This window comes from Mustela nivalis (genome assembly GCF_964662115.1).
Source record: "Mustela nivalis genome assembly, chromosome: 5".
Classification (NCBI taxonomy): Eukaryota; Metazoa; Chordata; class Mammalia; order Carnivora; family Mustelidae; genus Mustela; species Mustela nivalis.
In genome coordinates this window covers 84875187-84896570 of record NC_139024.1, presented here as the reverse complement: position 1 = coordinate 84896570, position 21384 = coordinate 84875187, and the positions used below count along the sequence as shown (strand labels likewise).

The 21384-nt window shown below is 38.5% G+C and overlaps 1 protein-coding gene across 1 annotated transcript in view; it reads right to left on the bottom strand.

The window, feature by feature from the left end:
• Positions 1–21384, bottom strand: part of DNAH8 (dynein axonemal heavy chain 8) — a 343899-nt gene that overhangs the window by 117721 nt on the left and 204794 nt on the right. Inside the window, exons 61-67 of the mRNA XM_082729671.1 lie at positions 19398–19520; positions 17688–17818; positions 13366–13519; positions 6942–7106; positions 5588–5814; positions 3889–4007; positions 1411–1514 (exon numbers count right to left, since the gene is read on the bottom strand). Of these exons, the coding sequence (XP_082585797.1) occupies positions 1411–1514; positions 3889–4007; positions 5588–5814; positions 6942–7106; positions 13366–13519; positions 17688–17818; positions 19398–19520 (1023 nt within the window). The remainder of the gene's footprint in view (positions 1–1410; positions 1515–3888; positions 4008–5587; positions 5815–6941; positions 7107–13365; positions 13520–17687; positions 17819–19397; positions 19521–21384) is intronic.

Here is a 21384-nt window from a genome sequence, read left to right as displayed (position 1 = left end):
TTATATATATTTATATGCCAAATATATAAAATATATAAGTATAAAATTTTAAGCTTTCAGGAAAATGGCCTTTTTATTCTATGTAATTTCTAGAAAATTAACACAGCTCAAGTATGTGTAATGGAAGAAAGTCAGAAACCATATCAAAGCCCAGGTAAGGAAAATAAAATAGGTTGTATTTGTTGAATGCCTATACAGCAGGACAATGCTAAGACCCTCTCCTATGCTATATCTCTCATTTCAGTAACTGACTAAGGTAAGTACCCAGTTAACCAACTGAGTGAGTGGAAGATGATGGTCACAGATCAAAAAATAGCATACATATATCCTTTTCAATTTGGGAGGAGTTTTTTTGTTTGTTTGTTTGTTTTTAACTCCACCAACAATTCCTCTTAGCTTTTTCCTTCCTTGACATAAACTTTAGATGAGTCTTGGGCCATACTAGAAACGCTCATCATGCAGGAACCTCAAAGAGAAGACCAAATATAACTTAGAGAGAGGCAAACATTTCATAGATAAGTGAGAACAAAAAAGACAGACCGAGAGAAGAAAGAATAGTCTTAGACCAGGTAGGGGATATAATAATTTAGGTGTCTCTTGGTGTAAGTTAAGCAAAAATACCTAATAGTCATTGTGAATGTTATCTCACTAGAAATAGTTTGTGATTTTATTTATTTATTTTTTTAAAAGATTTTATTTATTTATCAGAGAGAGAGGGAGAGAGACCGAGCACAGGCAGACAGAATGGCAGGCAGAGGCAGAGGGAGAAGCAGGCTCCAGGCCGAGCAAGGAGCCGATGCGGGACTCGATCCCAGGATGCCAGGATCACGACCCAAGCTGAAGGCAGCTGCCCAACCAACTAAGCCACCCAGGCGTCCCAGTTTGTGATTTTATACATTATTTTTTTTAAGATTTTATTTATTTATTTGAGAAAGAGAAAGAAAGAGAGAGAGGGAAAGAGAGCACAAGCAGGGGAAGGGGCAGAGAGGGAGAGAGAAGTAGACTACCCACAGAGCAGGAAGCCCAATGTGGGACTCGATTCCAGGGACCTAGGACCATAACGCAAGCCAAAGATGACGTCCCACCAACTGGGCCACCCAGACATCCGTCATTATACATTTTTAGAAATGTTTTTTTAAAAATATTTTATTTATTTATGTATTTGACAGACACAGAGATCACAAGTAGGCAGAGAGGCTGGCAGAGAGAGGGGGAAGCAGGCTCCCCACTGAGCAGAGAGCCTGACTCGGGGCTTTATCCCAGGACTTTGGGATCATGACCTGAGCCCAAGGCAGATGCCCAACTACTAAGCCACCCAGGCACCCCTTTAGTAACATTTTTATAAACAATGCTTTTTAAAATGTGAACTACAATTCCTCACCACTGGTTATACAGTAAATGCCAACTCACTTCATCTGCTTTTATGGAAGCCACTGCCAGCTCCTTCTCCTTTATTGCGAGGTCCTGAGAGAGCTTAGCCACTGATTCGCTCGCCTCCATGAGCTTATCCAGACCTTTACAAACACACACACACACATACATGCTTGCTTAGTATCTGAACAATCCTTTCTCAAATATTTGCTCAGTATTTACTACTTACAAGGAACTGTACCAGTATTCTAACAACCATAAGATGATTATTTATGGACAAATACGTATGTATGAGGACCATCGATTTTGACTATATCTCTGAGGGTTTTGACAGGGGGTGAAGAACACCATCTACCTAAATTTAAGGGAAGATCCCAAGGCCATATTGAGTAAGATTAACTTAGGACACTTTGTTGACAAAATTAGTCCTCTCCTTGGCTTTGCAAACATCATTATTAATGATGTAAATATCTTTTTTTTTTTTGCCTTCAAATCACACTGCTGCTGTGACAAATGAACAGGTAATATAGTCACAGTCGTGTGGTTCTCTTTGCTGTGAAAATGAAGACAGCTGCTAACACCTGCACGACTGGCCCTGTGACTTTCAGTGCCATAGAGCACAACAACTGGATTTTCTCCCATTCCAACTGAGTTCTAGACAGTGGTGTGTGGGTGAGCATTTAGCACGAGTGTCTTGGGAGGAGGGGGGAGCACTCATCTATATGTTTTCCAATTTCCATGGTGTCAGTATTCCCACAAGGGCTGATCTGAAGTTACCAAGAGATTCCCAGTAGCACACCATTCATTATATGCCTATCATACTGATAGAATAGAAATAACCTCAACAACATTCATAGCAGTAAAATAGAATAAAAATAACTAAGATGTGATGAATTTTGAGTATTCTTGCCTTTTTCCTTTTTTTTAAAGATTTTATTTATTTATTTGAGAGAGAGAGCATGGATGGGGAGGGAAGGCAGAGGCAGAGGGAGAAGCAGACTCCCCACTGAGTCGGAGCCTGACTCGGGGCTCAATCCCAGGACCCCGGAATCATGACCTGAGATGAAGGGAGATGCTTAACTGACTGAGCCATCCAGGCATTCCCGTTCTTGCCTTTTTCAAACATAATTTATTTGTTAGTTTATAGGATTTAATTTTTAATTAAAGATGTGCTATGTAACCAGATTATAAAATTTCTATGACTTAACAATCAACTGTAGAGGCTACAAGTAGCTCCAGCCCACCACTGATCATAGAGAATCATATGGAAAGCTACAAGAAGGTGAGCTATGAGAAAAACAAAGGATGGTTTCTTCCACGGTGTTTCCATCAGTGTAACTGCACAGATCTTGGAGATCTTGGAGCTATGGGATCATATTTGTTGCAGAAGAAGGGGGTCCAGGATTTTTGTACTTCTCTATGGAGTGTTTGGGCCATAATGCTTTCTTAACATATAATTTGTTCCAATTTATACTTTTTCTGCTTATATTACATGTACTGGACATAGAAATTCATTGTTCAGGTAAACTACCTCTTTTTGTTTTGATTTTCTTTTTCCTTTTTCCTTTGTTAGAAATATGAGAACCATTAACATGGCAAACTTTATGCAAATCAAAACAAACTGTAATGAAACAAAAACTGAAATCATGGTCAGTTCCCAAGAGCTGGATTTTCTCCATCTGCAGATAGTAACTCAGTGACAATGGGGCTCCTGGCCCAACAGCCTGAACCCAGAGTTGAAGGGGCGGGAGAAAATGTTCAAGAGAGAAAACAGACTACCTCTGTTTAGGTTTTCTTCTCCTCGGAAGTTCCATTTTGTTTTGTTTTATTTTCTTTAAGATTTTATTTGTTTGAGAGGGAAAGCAAGCACAAGTAAGAGGAAGGGTAGAGGGAGAGGCAGACGCAGACTCCCCACTGAACATGGAGCCCAATATGGGAATCTATGACAGGACCTGAGATCATGACCTGATCGGAAGACAGATGCTTAACCAACGGAGTCACCCAGAAGCCCTTGCCTGGAAGCTTCTCAATGAAGAAGCTTCGTTCTCAAAGAAGAAGCTTCTTCTTTTACCTAAAAGGCCCTAACAGTATCCCTCAAAATAACCTATACTAAGGGTAAAGTCAGTACTTTGTTTTCAAACACAATATAAACTAGTGTAATATATATAATATTATACACATTACACATATATGCATAATATGCATATTACATACATACAATAATATACACACATATGCAATATTACATATGTATTACATTATCATTTCATATTATATCATATCATATACACATATATACATTAAATATATTACATATTGTTTCCATATAATGTTGTGTTTCATCAGCCATGTTGGGAGTACTGACCATGGAATTTGGGAAATGTACAGATGAGTGTTCCCCCTTTCCCCCCAAAACCATATGATTCCAATATAGTCCATATATATGTATGCATAATCTGTGGATATATATATATGGATTCCTATCAAGAAGCCCTTAAAAGATCCCATTCTGCTTACCAATATTCATGCGTTCAGCTTGTTCATTGATATGTTTCACCTTTTCAGTATAAACGTTCTTATAACCATTTATAAATGAGAGATAAGACTTGGGAGTCACATGTGCTCTTCGGCGGTATCTGAAAATAGAACGTAAAGATGATCTTCATCTCTATCATTCTGATTATACCTAGAAAGCATCCTACGGACATTCTTCCCACTGTGGAATCAGTGTAATTCTGAAGGGTGATTCACTAGCGGGAGGGCAGGAACTGTGAATGGTCACACTTGATTCAACTGTTCAACTCACTGTGGCTTTAGTACAGTAATTCTATTTAATGGCAGAATTAAATAAAAGGAATAATTTTATACAGGAGAAACTCAAGTCAAAGAAGAGCTCCTCACATACTATAAAATAATTTTATCTTTTAATTAATTTTTCACTTTTGGAGTTCTGAAGTTTTGTTTTTTTTTTTTTTTTTTTTAAGATTTTATCTACCTATTTGACAGACAGAGATCACAAGTAGGCAGAGAGACAGGCAGGGAGAGAGGGGAAAGCAGGCTCCTCCCTGAGCAGAAAGTCCGATGTGGGGCTCGATCCCAGGACCCTGAGACTATGACCTGAGCTGAAAGCAGAAGCTTCAACCCACTGAACCACCCAGGCACCCCTGAAGACTATTAACATTAAAAAAATTTTAAGGACTCAGGCATATATGTGACTAGCACTTAAGCATTTGATAAATAGCACATTCAGAATAAACTTCCCCAACCTAAAAGGATATAAGAATTTAGGAAAATACACCAAATTTTTCAAAAATAAAGACACAGTTTTTTGTAGCTGTAAGAAGGTAAAACTTTCCACAGATGACAGTGGCAGAAGGAGTTCAAGTTAAATGGAACGAAAATCTTGCTAAGCGTAAAAATACGCATGGGTCCACCAAGAGGATCTGGAGGGTGGTTATCCAGAACTAGTTAAGAGGGGGGGTTTCTGGGGATAGAGTCCAGGATAAACATCCTTTTACAAGATAGGAACCTCTAAGTGTTACTTCGACTCTCTAGCTGGAAAAATTCCTTCTGGCAGGTTCATTGCCTCCAGAAGCCCAACGATTATTTTGGTCCACCTTTATTCTATCTATCAAATTCCATCTATCAAATGTACACAGTGGCTATCATGCTTTGAGAAGGGAAGAAGTTGTATTTTTGAACTGCTGACAACAGTTTTCACGTGTGAACACCATTGCTACTTTTAGCCAATGGACTCTCCTGCAGTTAATTAAGATTATTTGGCACAAAAACATTGCTAAGACTAAGAAGTGCAAACACAAAACCCAAAATGTCCCTTAACATCAGGCAATAGTGAAACTTTAAAACAGTGTACTTCTTTAATTAAAATAAACAATGCATTTGAGTAGGAAACTAATTTTAAACAATTTATCGGGAATTAGTTAAGTCATTTTCAAAAAAGAAATTAAGCAAAGGAAATAAAGTGATTCATTAAGCATCTGCTCCTTTGAAGCCTGGAGGGAAAGAGGTGCTTAAGTATGGACACTAGTTCTTCTTGAAGTCTCATTGATTTATCCTGATTTCAATACATAATCATTAGAAAATCAAAGCCAGGAAAAAAAAAATCTAAGTGCAGCTGGGACCTTGTACACACTCAGTCTGGCTGCTGACAGAATTCCTCTCTGGCTGCAGTCAGACCTCAGGGAAAGCCACTCACCGTTGGAAATAATTTTCACAGCTTTCGGAGACCATGTCATGGAAGAGGCCCATTGTCTCTACAACCTGTCTTTTAGTGTCACTGGAGCAGACAATATTATAGCCTGAAAGGAAATAGGAGGCCACTGCAATCAAGGCCTCCTTCGGCCAGCGACTAAACCAGTCCATGGTGCAACCTGATATCAAGCCAGGAAATTTCAAAGAACGGGCTCGGAACTTCTCGCCAACCTGTTGACAACAAAGTCAGAAAGCGTCAGACATACAGAGTGATGATGATTCCGCTCAAGAGAGACTTAGGTATTCAGAGCCAACAGTGTGACATCACAATTAAAAAAAAATCTTATGCTGCATTAATATATCAATGAAATGTTCAGATGAAGGGAAGTAGTATTTCCACACCGTTCCTCCACACCATTCCCTGACGTTAAGACTAGATCTGGCATTACTGGGTTGGATTGTAAAAGTTACCTTTATGAGGAAAGTGACTAAGACTCTTCTTCTAAAGAAAGATGACCAGGATGGTGAAAGCCCTGGACACGAGGACAAGTGAGAATAGCAGAAGGGGTGGGAGGTGTTTGGTCCACAGAGGAAGCAACTTTGGGAATCTGCAAAAATTTTCTCTAAATATATGAGGAGCTAGGTACGGGGGGCAGGGAGGGATTGGATTCATTTTACAAGCCAAATCAGAATCACAGGGGGGAAAAAATAGACAAAATTCAATTCATCCCATAGAAGACCTCTCCGGGAATTAGACTATGTAAAAATTAAGCAGGCTGGCTTGTAAGTTAGTGAGACCTGCTGAGTAGAGCTGCGTGATATAACCAGGATTGTGGAAGTGTTCTGTGTCTGTGCCATCCAGTATGGTGGCCACAAGCCACACGTAGTTACTGAGCACTTGAAATAGCACTAATGGGACTGAAGAATTGAATTTTTATTTTTACTTCATTTCAACTAATCAAAATTTAAATGGCCATACGTGTCTATTAGCTACTACTGGATAATACAGTGTGCTAGGGATATTCAAACCTACATCAGGGACATTCTAGATCATATGTCTATATTGAAGGAAGAGCTGGACAAGATCACCAAATTCCTTACAATTCAAGTGATCTATATCTCTAGGCAATTAATGGAAGTTGTAGGCTATGTAATAATATCTAATAAAATGAATATTTTAAATTATTACACTTTGGTATGAGGTTGCCTCCCGCAGAGACTGGTAGTAATGAAGTGTTGATTTCAATTCAGTGTGACAAATGTTAGTTTCTGAGCAAATCATCTCATCAGAGAAGGTAAACTATTAAGTGCATTTCAACAAATAATTCCTCCCACGTAAATATAAAGTGACAACTCACTGGAGAAAAGCAGAGAACAACATGCAAGTTCTTCCTTGATCTTGAAATGAAGTACTCATACAGATTATCGAAGGTAGGAGGGTGGCGAGGCATTTCCTTCTTCATCACTGATATCAGACCTTGGGTGATTTCATCCATCTCATCTCGTGCAAACAGATTGGAGATCTTTGAGAAACAGACAAGACTCGTACTTTGTAAGTTCCCCACACCAATTCCCCGCCCCCCACACGTTATGTTTTCTCATATTTTCTTTCTGCATCTCCACAGTCAGAATCCCTCATTTGCCAGAGATAACAAATAATGCAACTTGTTATTGGGCAGTTTAATCAGGAGGAAATTCTGTTGGTACCCTTTGCTTGATACCCTTTGCCCTTCTCCCCCACTCCCATCCCAGCAAGTTCCCCTCCCTCTCTCAACCACTGATCTATACTCTCTATCTAGGAGTTTTTTGTGTTTTAGATATCTCATATTTTAAAAAGCATGAGGTATTTACCTCTCTCTAACTTATTTCACTTAACTTACTACTCTGAAGTTCTACCCATGTGCTCATGAATGGCAAGATTATATTTTTTGTTGGGGCTAAGTAGTATTCCACTGTGTGTGTGTGTGTGTGTGTGTGTGTGTGTGTGTGTGTACACACATGCTATATCTTCTTTATCCTTTTATCCACTTATGGTATCTGGGTTGTTGTCATGCTTTGGCTACTGTAAATATTGCTACAATGAGCAAAAGGTGCATATATCTATTTGAATTAGTGTCTTCATTTTCTTCAGCTAGCTACCCAGTAGTGGAATTGCTGGATCACACAGTGGTTCTATTTTTAACTTTTTGAGGCTCCTCCATACTGTTTTTCAAGTGATGTGAGGGCATCAGTTTGCATTCCTACCAACAGTGCATGAGGGTTCCCTTTTCTACACATCCTTATCAAAACTTTTTATTTCTTATCTTTTTGATAACAGCCATTCTGACAAGTGTGAGATGTTATCTTGCAGTGGTTTTGTTTTCCATTTTTCTGACAATTAATGATGCTGATCATTTTTTCATGTGCTTATTAGCCATCTGTATATTTTCTCTGGAAGAATATATATTCAGATCCTTTGATCTATAATCTATAGGATTACTTGGGGTTTTTGTTGTTGTTGTTGAGTTGGAGGAGTTCTTTATATATTTTGAATATTAACCCCTTATCAGATATTCAACTTGCAAATACCTTCTCCCATTTAATAGGTTACCTTTTAATTTTGTTGATGGCTACCTTCACTGTGTAGAAGCATTTTAGTTTGATATAATCCAATCTGTTTCTTTTTCCATTAGTTTCCCTTGCTTTTGGAGTCACATCTATAAAAACACTGCTAAGACCAATGTCAGAGAGCTTACCACATATGTTTTCTTTTAGGAGTTTTATGGTTTGGGGTCTTACCTTTAAGTCTTTAATCTATTTTGAGTTAATTTTTGTGCATGGTGTAAAGTAGTGGTACAGTTTCCTCCTTCTGCATGTGGCTGTCTAGTTTTTCCAACACCATTTATTGAAGAGATTATCCTTTTCCCATTGTATATTCATGAATTCATTAAGACTTGTTTTGTGGCCTAACATGTGATCCATCCTTGAGAATGTTTCATGTGCACTTGAGAAGAGTGTTTTGGGATGGAACATCCTATATGTATATCTATTAAATCCACATGGTCTAGCTAATCATTTAAAGCTGGTATTTTCTAAATGATTTTCTATCTTGATGATCTCTCCATCGATTTAAGTGGGGTGTTAAAGTCCCCTACTATTGCATTGCTATCAGTTTCTCCTTCTAGATATATTAATACTTGTTTTATGTATTTCGGTGCTCTTATGTTTGGTTCATATACATTTATAGATGTTATATTCTCCTTTCTGGATGGACTCCTTTTCATTATATAGTGCCCTCTTTGTCTTTTATTACTATCTTTGTTTTAATGTCTGTTCTGTCTGATTTAAATACAGCTATACCAGCTATCTTTTCATTTCCATCTGCATGGACTATCTTCTGTCCCTTCACTGTCATTCTGTGTCCTTACTTCTGAAGTGGGTCCCCTGTAGGCAGCACATAGATGGGTTTTCTTTTTTTTTAATCCATTGAGCCACTCTTTGTCTTTGATTAGATAATTTAGTCCACTTGCATTTAAAGTAGTGTTTGATGGGTATGTAACCTAGTGCCATTTTGTTAATTGTTTTCTGGCTGCTTTCATTGTTCCTTTCTGTTCCTTTCTTCTTCTCTTTCTCTCATCCCTTCTGGTTTGACTATTTTCTTCAGTGTTACGTTTTGATTCCTTGCTCTTTTTCTTTAAAGCATTTACTCTAAGTTTATGCTTTGTCGATACTGCGAGGTTCACTTTATCATTTTATATATTTAACATTCTGTTTTAATTTGATAGAAACTTAAATTTCAACACAGTCCAAAATTCTTCAGTTTTACTACTTTCCCCCATGTTTTATGTTTTCAATGTCACACTTTACATCTTTTTATATCCCTTAACTGATTATTATGGTTTTAGTTAATTTTATCACCTTTACCTTTACTACCTTCATAGTAGTTTTAGTAGTTTCTTAAGTGATTAACACATTCCCTTTATTATTTTTATCTTTTCCATACTATATTCCATAATATACCATAAATATAGTAAATACCATACCATAAATATAGTAAATTCCATTTACTATATTTATCTTTTCCAGTGAGATTTTTATTTTTATGTGCTTTCTTATTATTAATTAGTGCCATTTCTTTTTAGAAGTTCCTTTAACATTTCTTGTAAAGCTGGTTTAGTAGGGATGAACTCCTTTAGCTTTTACTAACCTGAAAAACTATTTATCTCTTTCAGTTCTGAATGATAACTTTCGTGGATAGAGTATTCTTAATTGGAAGTATTTTTTTCCTTTTAGCACTTTGCATATATTGTGCCACTCGCTTCTGGCCTGTAAGGTTTCTGCTGGGAAATCAGCTGATAACTTTAAGGAATTTTCCCTTATATGTAACAATTTTTTCACTTGTTGCTTTTAAATTCTCTCTTTATCTTCAACCTTTGACATTTTAATTATAATGTGTCCTAACATGAATCTCTTTAGGTTCATCTTATTTGGAACTCTAGGCTTCCTGGCCCTGGATGTCTGTTTCCTCCCCCGGGTTAGGAAAATTTTCAGCCACTATTTCTTCAAATAAGTTTTCTGTCCCCTTTTCTCTCTCTTCTCCTTTGGTGCCCCCATAATGCAACTTTTATTCAACTTGCTGTTGTCCCATATATCTCTTACATCATCTTCATTATTTTTTTTCTTTTTGCTGCCCTGATTTTCATTTCTTTGTCTTCCAGCTTGTTGATTTGTTTCACTTCTACCAGTCTGCTGTTGAACTCTTCCTGTGTATTATTTTTAGTTTAGTTATTGTAATTCTTCAGCTCTGTAACCTCTATTTGGTACTTTCTTATGTTGTCAATATTTTTATTAAAGTTCTCATTGTGTTCATCCATTCCCCTCATGAGTTCAGTAAGCATCTTTATGATCATTAAGTTGAATCTTTTATCAGGTAGGTTACTTATCTCCTTGTCATCAAGGTCTTTTTCTAATGCTTTTGCTTTTCATTTGGAACATATTTCTCTGTTTCCTCATTTTGATTGACTCTCTGTGTTTGTTTTTGTTTTCTCTGGGTTTGTTTCTATGAGACAAAACAGCTACCTCTCCCAGTCTTGAAGAAGTAGCCTTATGTAGGTGATGGAACTTCTCATTCAACATTGCCCTAGCTCTTGGTTGGCTGACAAAACTTTTTGATTTTCCAAACCACCTTATTTATTGTTGATATGCCCCTGTTGTTGAGGGTGCACCAAAACCAGTCAGTGTCCAAGGGGGAGGAATCTCATTTAGTACCTGGTTTTGGATTGATTGGAATGTAGACCCTCTAGCAACAGTTTTTAAACTGTGAAAATACATACAGTCCTGTTATGGCCACAGTCATAATGGCTGCTGTCCTCAGAATAGGAAATCTCTCCAAATCACAGAAGTTGGGGCTCCAGACAAGTATATAAACTCCTTCCCAGGAGGTCTTGTTGAACTATAGCAAGGCCAAGGGGTTGTGGAAGGATAGTGTCTTCCTGCTTACATTCCCTTTGAATGTCTTCTCAACCTTTAGATGTGTGGGAAACTGAAAGCCTGTCCCTCTTGTGGAAGCTTCAAGCTAAATATATAGGCTTTTTCACAGGAAGACTGGGGTTGTGTTACAGTCCCTCATCTGTGCAGTATCCTGGGTGTGATGGTCTTCCAAGAACTGTCTTTCCAAATGTTACATTCCTGGAGCTTAGGAATGTCAGTCCCCTTGGCCACCAGGAGGCAATCAAGGGGCATCCCCATGTAGATTGCCCATGCTGCTGGCTTTAACTAGGCAGCTGGAGAGTGTGTAAGAGGGGTACACTTGCCAGCTTCAGAAAAGCAGTAGGAAAAATGTTTTAACTGCATGCTTCCGTGGTCTTCAAGACTGCAGAGACTGAGTGCCTTGTCCGAGTGTATGCACCAGCTTTAAACTAGAGTGGAAGAATGTTTCCTCCTTTTGCACTTGCCAGCCCCAGCCAACGAAAGGGGGTGTCTCAACCTCCCAATGCTTGCTGACCTTACCTAGGGAACAGGTGAATTCCACATTAATGCTCACCTGCCCCAGCCAGTGAGCAAGGGATTGCTGCAACCCACGCTCTTCAACTTCAACAAGGTGGCAGAATAGTACTGAACACTCACTCACCCCAGCCTGTTTTAGTATGGTGACAGTAGGGTGCTTTGTCCCAGCTTTCTCACTTGTGCAAGAAGGGTAGGTAGAAAGTTCAAAACTGGCATCCACCAGCAACTTCCATCTCTGGGGAGAGTTTCACCTGTCCACCTCCATTTTGCAGATTAGCAAATGATTCTTCACATATGATCTAGGCACTTTGAAAGTGCTGGGGTTTTTTGTTTGTTGGTTGGTTTGCTTGTTTGTTTTGCTGGGTCTAGGGGTAAGACTATATGGAAGTCCATCAGTAGTGAATCTCGGTTTCTTATAGCATTTTGGGTCATTGAATGTCAACCCCAATGGTTTTCTTTTCTTTTTTTCTTTCCTTCCCCACATTGGTATTCTAAACCAGACATTTTGGGGGCTTTTCTCTCTGGTGTATATTCCAGGTGTTGGGGTGCCTGATGTGAGGCACCAACCTGTCACTCCTCCAAATTTGTGAGAGCCCTCCCTACTGCACGTCACTATGATAAGGGTGAAGTCTTTGGCAAGACTGTGTCTCCGCCTCTCCTACCTATCTTCATGTGGGTTTCTTATCCTTTGTTGTGGAGAAGCAGCTTATCTAGTTTTCAGATCTTTTTCAGAGGGAAATAATCCATATGTAGATGTAGATTTGGTGTTTCCATGGGAGGAGGTAAACTCAGGATTTTCCTATGCCACCATTTTACAGAAGTCCTCTCTGAGGGAGTTAAGGAGCTCAGGCAGCAGCAAGCATTGATAGACACCATGGGGCAAGGAAGAGTTAACACAGTGGGTCCGACTTTGAGAAGCATATGTTTTGATGGCTAGCACTAGGCCACCCTCTGGGAACTTGGTTTTTGAATGTCTTCTCTATTACTAATTGAAAAGGCTTTTCTGTGCCTGGGCTCTTAATACAAACATTGTGCTACATGGTGAGCATCTGCTTTCCTTCTGGGAGTCTGGAATTTTGGCAGCTGTGTCTAGGCAGGGAGAAATAACCAGACCAGACCCTGATAAAACTGTTGAACTCTGAATCTCCCACAGGCTTTCCTGAGTGGAAACACAGTGCATAAGTGACTGCATTTCACCACTGGAGGGAACTCACATCCAGTATCACCTTTTTGATGAGAACATACGAAGCATGAATTTCTCCAGATTTCACCTGATGTGCCTTTTTCTGCATTGATGTGGCTGTGAATCCTTGCTGTGCTGCTGTCATAAATCTTAGGAGTACAACTGTCTGCTGAGTCCCGTGAGTTCTTCTAATGAAGCACAAAGCATGTGAGTGGTCATGGGAGCGTTGACAAAGGTGGTGTCAGAAGAGATGACACAAACATCTACTTAGAGCTGGCAGAACTCTTTCATCTCTTTTATACTCCTGACTCTCAGATACATACTGTGATTCTTCTAAAATAAATTACAGGACCAAATAGAAGACTGACAAAATAAGTAAGCAATCATATTTAAAATGGAACAATGCATACAAAAAAAAAAAAAACCTGGAGGTGGGCAGCATAAATTTCACAGGTTGTTTTAAACAAAATCTAGTACGTCGTATACATGAATCCTTTCTAAAATGAAAAATGTATGTTAAGTGGCCTCGCTTATGAAGGGTTGCTGCTTTTTCTGTTCAAATATAATTTACATTTTTAAAAAATAGGAGCTTTTTCTCTCCTTTTGAGACCAACCTCCCCTGAAGATAACAGGTTGTTAAGATATTCCAGAAATGCCTCGTCTTTTATTTCATTGTCAGTAAAGATGAAGGTGATACCTTTTCCATCAGCACCAGCAACTTTGTACAGATATTTTAAATCATCTGTTAGATTATTCACATTATAAGACCTAAAAAAGGTGGTAGGAAATTTAAAATTAAAAATTATATATATATCTATATATATATAGATATATATATAGTCATAAGTGTTTCAAAAGACAATATAACCCATGATAATAAGAGTGTACTCTGCACCTGCTCCAAGAAGTATTAAATAAGCTTAGCTGCTAAAAAAAAAAAAAACCCACAGAGGTTAGAGTGAAATAGTTGTATGTTATCATTCAAAGCAAGAATGTTTTATTTAACTTGAGAAGGGAGAAATGGGAATTTACTAGAAGTGACTCATGAAGAGTAATTAAAAATTCAGATATGAACTTTATTCTCAGCAAGCTGACAGTCTTCCACAACAGATTTTGTCCCAAGTGAATATATGTAAAATATTTAAAACTAATCTGAAACTTGGATGACTGTGGATTGGTAAGAAAGTCAAGATAAATTATAAATAAAATTAGTGATAAATTATATATAGTGGTAATTTGTGTATCTCATTAAGTGGCTAAATACAGAGACAGCCTACAGAAGAATATGCATATGCAATGTGATATAAATAATTGAAATGTTACAATTATGTAGTTACAGATTATGACAAGAAGATCTTAGTCTTTGCTTTTCTGTTTACTCTGTTTCCTGTTGAATGTACATGCTCTTGGAGATGAGGTGATGTGCAGAAATAAAGCAGACATTTTCTGAAGTGTTGTGCATAAAACCTCATGAGTAAATCAACAACACAGACATCTTCACTTGAAGGAGGTTGTACAGTGCAAGTCACAGGGAGTTTCGTGTAAGCCATAGGGTCTAGCGGAAAGACTACCAGCATTCAAACCAGAAGGACCTGCGTTCAAATCCCCATTCTGCAGCTTTGGAAATGTTCCTTTACATTTCTCAGCTTCTGTTTCCTCCTCTGCAAAATGAAGATAGTACCTGTTTGTAAAGACTGTTGTGGGCATTAGAGATGATTTGGCTTAAGTGCACTCGAATGAATAAAGAGCTGATTTTAAAGTAGGAGAAGCAGCTACCCACTTCTGAGGAACACTACAGTAACAGACTTGGGCAAGAGGAACTCCACTGAAAGGAGAATATACATGTCTTTTAAAATAATTGCCAAGCAGGGGCGGACATTTGCTAGGAGAAATTGGTAAGATGGCTTGCTGAGATGTAGTTTGGTTTCTGGAAACCACTCTGGACTTTTTCCTCCCCGCCTTGCCTTTTCTGCTCATTCTCCATTGCAAGCAAGTCCTCTTCCTCTATGTTGGGAGACCCCAGCATTCTTCCTTCAGTCATCTTTTCTTCTAGCCACACACCCTACTCGTACTCCTTCTTATTACCTTGTAGGTGTTCTCTCCAGTGAGGCATCTGTGCTGACATTTCCAGGACCCACTCCTGAACTCCACACCCATGAACTACGTGTGCTCAAACATTTCACTCTCCCCATGTACTGATTGAATTCTCCTTTTACCCGCCCACCCGTCCAAAACTCTTATTTTGTTCAACAGATAGTTTTACGGTGTCGGTTAAAAGTACCCACTTGATAGTAAAGGTAGATAAGACAAAGGTTACGATGGTCCATCCGCAGGTTGCTTACAGCCCAGTGAAAGAGACAGAGGACTGAACAAGCATTTTTAGAGTGCAGTGTGATAAATACCACTAGAGAGACTAGGTGTGTCCTTCTAGACCTTATTTCCTCTTCTTTACCCCGTATCCAATCAGTTACTAAATCCTACCAATATACTAGGTACTATGAGGTCCTACTTCAAATTTCCCCTCTGACTCCACTCTACTCACATCTTCCCTGCCATTTTAAAATGTTTCCAGGATTTGTTTCGTCAGGTATGGTAAGAGACACAGACATGGAAAGGACTGCCACGAAGGAAGAAGCTTAAACTCACAGACACCAAGAAACAGGAGGGGATATTCCACACCACATGGGGCTGCCTGGGGAAGCACCACGGTCAGTCAGGAGGTGGAAGGAGTGAAAGGAACCATGGGCAACATGGCCTTAACTGTGGTTTCCATGAGAAAGTCAAAGGTAGGCAGGCTAAGCAGATTTAGGACTGGCTTGTTTGAATCATTTCAATGGACTCTGGGGCACCGATGCTGTCCCTAGTTACTGGTCCTTGACTCTGGGGTGATTAGGGCAGAGCAATACTGCTTCCTGGCAGAGAATGCCAGATAGATGGGGTGGTTCCGAGTAGGACCTCTGGACTGGTTGGTTTACCTATGGAAGGCACAGTACTGGAACAAGTCATTAGCTGTCTCAAAGAACTGGCTTGCCCTGGGAGGGGAAGTCAGCAAGACCCCAGTTCCAGAGCATCAAGAAAAAAGAAAACAAGAAAATACAGTCAACACTCTGGTAAACTGGAGGACTGTATGTCTCACCTAAGGAGGCATGTTGTTCAGACCCAGCCACCTGGGAACGTAGGCACAGTGTTGCCAGATCTTCCAACTGTGTGAAGAGAAGTCCGAAATCCATTTTTTATGTGAAATCTCCCAATTTTTAAATGTTGACAGCTGATTTAATTTATCTCTAGATATTTAATGCTTTATATTTTTTTAACTGCTCTTATCATTTGTACCTTACTAATTTTTTTTATCTATTTGGCAGCAGAGTGGTTTGTATAAATTAGTAATTTAAAAAGTGACCTAAAGTTTAGAAGGAACTACAAAAGGCCAAATGTTCCAGACAATCCTGAAGAACAACAAAATTGTTCAAAATATATTAAAACTACAGTAATTAAAACAGTTGGTAATAGTACAAAGATAGATAAATCAGTGGAATAGACTGTAATCAAAGACGTGATCAGTTGATTGATGGGGAAGCAAAGACACTGAAATGTGTCAGGAAGAACATGACCTTGTCAATAATGGAGTTGAGAGTGATTGTATATCTATATCTATATCTTAACGCTTACCTCAGACTTTATAAGAAAATAAATTCTAGGTGGGTTATAGTTCTAAATGTAGAAAGAGCACATTTTGTTTGTAAATGTGAAGGAAATCACAGGAGATATCTTCATAGGTAAACAAAGGTAAACAAATATTTTTTTTTTTTTGGTATATATTTTTTTTAACTTTTTATTTTTTATAAACATATATTTTTATCCCCAGGGGTACAGGTCTGTGAATCACCAGGTTTACACACTTCACAGCACTCACCAATATTTTTTAACAGAATACAAAGAACACTAAAAGAAAAAAAATTTGGTAACTTAAGTTGGCTAATTGAACGTAATAAAAAATGTAATTTAGACATAAAAACACAATAATAATAATAATAATAAAAGTAAGATCAGATCTACCAAGGGGTATGTGGGTAGCTCAGGTGGTTAAGAATCTGCCTTCAGCTCAGGTCATTATCTCAGGGTTCTGGGATGGAGTTCCAAGTGGGAGCTTCCAGCTCAGCCGGGAGTCTCCTCCCTCTCCATCTGCTCCTCCCCCCACTCATGCAGACGTGTGAGTGTGCTCTCTCGCTCTCTCTCAAATAAATAAATAAAATCTTAAAAAAAAAAAAAAGTAAGATCCGCCAGGAGTGAAAAGGCAAGCCAATGACTTGGAGAAGATACATGCAATATACATTCTGACAACAGAATTAGATCTAAAACATATAAAGAACTCCTAAAAATCAGTAAGAGAAAGAATCACATCCTAACTGGGGAAAAAATAAGCAAAGGACATAACACAGATCTGTCCAAACAGCCAATAAGTTCTGAAAATGGGTTTAACATGAGCCATGGGAAATGCAAACAGAAGGCACCAAGACATAGCACTACACATCCACCAGCACTGCTCAAGCGAGAAAGACTCACGGTGCCGAAAGCACTTGTGATCTCTGTCTGTCAAATAAATAAATAAAATCTTAAAAAAAGAAAGAAAGAAAGCTCAAGAATAGGTAAAACTATGTAGGTTTAGAAGTCAGAGTATGATTAACCTTAAGAGAGTAATGACTGGACAACCCTTGAGGGGTACTGCTGATATTTTAGTTCTTCATCTGTAGACTAACAACTGAGGTGTACATACTTTGTGACACCCAAGATTTGCATACATTTCCTTAAATAAGTTATACTTAAATAAAAAGTTAATTTAAAAGATACACCAAATTGTCATATTTTTCAAGTGAACATTTTACTTCAGAGAAATTAATTATAGAAAAATATATTTCTGGGTTTTGTTTCACCTTACCTGGTTAATGTAATCTGAAATATTTGATATCCAGCTATAAAAGAGGCCAATCTCGAAAGACTTTGTTTTCCCGAACCACCAACACCCACCAGCAACGCATTTCCACAGGATGTTCGAACTATTCGTGAAATCTGTTTGGGAATAAAACGGTATGTATTTACAAATAGAATTCAACTGTTCACATCTTCTTGCCCTACATGAGTCGAAATTTTGAATGTACGTGTGCAGACTACATTGGACTTTTTCCTTTAATGGGATATGTCAGTTTTTTGGTTATGCCTCCTACTGATTTAGTCAACTCAAATTCTTTCCTTGCCTGTCATGAAAGAGAAAACAAATTGGCTTTCCTACCTCCTATTTCAAAGCCACTTTCTCCGTGCGTGTGTGTGTGTGTAATTTTGAATTTTATTATTTTCGGACACAAAGCATGATGGAGCTACTCTTCCCAAGCCACAGAAAGGTTTGGATTATCCGCTTATTGTTCAGTCTAACACACTAACCTAGATAGACACCCTGCTCTACAATGAATATTACCTCTATTGTATCTCTGCCAATGAAAAAAATTTTTTTTTTTAACTTTTTATTTTTTTATAAACATATATTTTTATCCCCAGGGGTACAGGTCTGGAAAAAAATTTTAAGTACCCAAATTCTACTTTCAAGAAAGGCAGGAAGGCATTTATAGAAAACGACTTAGACTAGTCTTGTGTTGCTTTTCTATGGCTGATTTCCTTGATAAGGATAAGATTGGAATTGTGGCTCACATCTTACGCAGGCCATTGAAGACATTGCTAAAAAACTGCCTTTTACATTAATGCCACTGATTAAGATGAAAGTCTAGTTGGATCACTAATTTCATTATCATACTAAAAAGCTTTTTTTTTTAAATGGAAATTTGACAGATGGCAGATAGTAACACGGTGGTATGTATTAATTCTATCATTATATTTTTTAATATGTTAACCACTTGGGGGGTCCCAGGCCTCCAAGACCTTGTCACAGCGAGTACGCAATAGTTACTTGTGACGTGGATAGATGTAAAACAGCCCTAGGACATCTGGAAATTCACCAACTTTGGAGAAGACAAAGTATAATAAACACAGAACAAACTGCCTCTTTATCAAACCTCCTGACACTGTGTTCAGACTTCCTGTAGAAACTCCTTTTCGATCTACACATGATACAAACGGCTCCTTTGGGTGTCGTTATCTAATTGGTTTCTGTTTTTATACCAGTCCTGTGCTCCCACCTTACTCTTTCCTCATCAGTTTGCCCATGATCTGTAAGCCAATCATGAAATTGACATTTTTAAAAGCATCAACTTTTCCGCTACAGGGAAGGGAACAGGATTCCCATTATACCAAAATAAAATTGGACTACATATTCACAGGGTTCTCTAGCTTACTTTCTAGAAAGGAAAAACTCTGGACATGTCAAAAGCTCTGAATACAAAAACCCATCAATTTGTCCTTGAAAAGCATCTGCTGTCATGTAGATGGATTCAGCTAAGGGGTTTCTGATTAAACCTTTGTTTTCTGAGACAGTGAACAACCCAACCTACAGACATTCTTCTATACTCTGCCTGAAATTACTTATTTCTTCTCTCAAAACATCTGTCTGTGCAATTTACCCAGTTTTTATATGATCATATATCATATAATATATATGATATATTGATACATATATCAACAAATAGTCAATAGTTAGAACCTTAATAAGATGAGTCATTGCATCTTTAAAAAACACTAGATCAAGAGATGTTCCTCTAATGATTTCATTGAACTGTCTCTGGTAGAACTGGAGTTTTTCAGACAGGAAGTCAAAGGATGGGACCTGTGGGTACAGAGAGAGAGAAAAATATTTAAGAGCTCAAATCTATGAAATCACCAATTGTAAAGGCTCTTAAAAGTAATTCTAATTTTTTTAAAGACCTAATGGAGAGGTGGATTGGTGTCTCAGTTAGGTTAGGTTAAGTGCCAACTCTTGGTTTCAGCTCAGGTTGTGAACTCCAGTCGTGATCTCCAGTCGCGAGATCAACCCCTGCGTCAGACTCTACACTCAGCATAGAGTCTGCTTGAGACTCTCTCCCTCTTTCCTCTTTCCCTTCTGCTCCTCCCCTCTCTTGCACTCACTCTCTCTCAAATAAATAAATAAAGTCTTTTTTTTTTAAAGATTTTATTTATTTATTTATTTGACAGAGAGTAAGAAAGGGAACCCAAGCAGAGAGAGTGGGAGAGGGAGAAGCAGGCTCCTTGCTGAGCAGAGAGCTTGATGCGGGACTCAATCCCAGCACCCTGGGATCATGACCTGAGCTGAAGGCAGATGCTTAATGACTGAGCCACCCAGGGGCCCAATCAATTAAGTCTTTCAAAAAATAAAGATAAAAACCTAATGGACTTCCAAATATCTTTCATGGATTGGTTGACTGTAAGTTACTTCCATTATCAGAGGTCTGAAACTTTAACAGCATTAGCTGGTTGCCAGCATGAAATCATTCCTTGACCTTCCCCTTCAGAAACCCCAGTGCCAACTCCCACCCATGGGAGCTACCATTGGAATGTAACAAATATTTGTTTGTATTTGCTTTTTAATATTGTTTATGGATTTTTAAAAAACACACAGAAGTTCTACATCATTGATGTAGTCAAACAGTTTCTAAGTAAATACTTTGTTTTGCAAATATTTTCTCTCCCTTTAATTCTTTGACCTACATGCACTTCAGAAGTACTTTGTTTGTGACCCTGCTTAAAAAACCTTTTGGGGGGCACATGTGTGGAGCAGTCAATTGGGCATCAACTCTTGCTTTTGGATCAGGTCATGATCCCAGTGTTGTGAGATTGAGCCCCACATCAACTATGCACTCAACACTGGGTCTGTTTGGGATTCTCTCTCATGATCCCTCTGCTCCTCCCCCAGGTTCTCTCTCTAAAGTAAATTAAATCTTGAAAAAAAAAATCCTTTTGGGGGGCACCTGTGTGGTTCAGTCAGCTGGGCCTCTGAGTCTTGGTTTTGGATCAGGTCATGATATCAGGGTCCTGGGATTGAGCCCCAATTTGGACTTTGTGCTGCGTGGAACCCACTTAAAATTTTGGGTGGCTCAGTTGGTTAAGCATCTGCCTTCGTCTCAGGTCATGATCCCAGGGTCCTGAGATCAAGCCTCACATCAGGCTCCCTGCTAAGTGGGGAGCCTGTTTCTCTCTACCCCCTGCTCATGCTCTCTTGCTCTCTCTCCCTGTCTCTCTGTCTCTGTCTCTCTCTCTCTCTCAGAAAAGTAAATAAAATCTTCAAAAAAAAAAAAAAGATCCTCTCTCCTCCTCTCCTTTTGCCTGACCCCCCTCACCCACACAAGCATGCATGTGCATGCTCTCTCTCTCTCTCAGAGGGAAAAAAGTCCTTTTGGAGTCCTATTCAAACTTCATGAAATCTATATATTACCTATACATTAATTTTACATACCTATACATTAATTTAGGGAGAATGATGTGTTGACTTAAGTCAAGTTTTATCATGTTTATCCCTAGATGTTTAACATACTTGTTGTTGTTAAATGAAGTACCTTCCTATTATAGTTTCTATTGCACGATTGTTGGCAAGAGTTGGCAAACTTTTTCTGCAAAGGGCAGAATTAAAGCTTCCTGGACTATATGGTTTGTCACAACTATTTCCCTCCACCCTCATAGTGCAGAAGTGGTCCTGG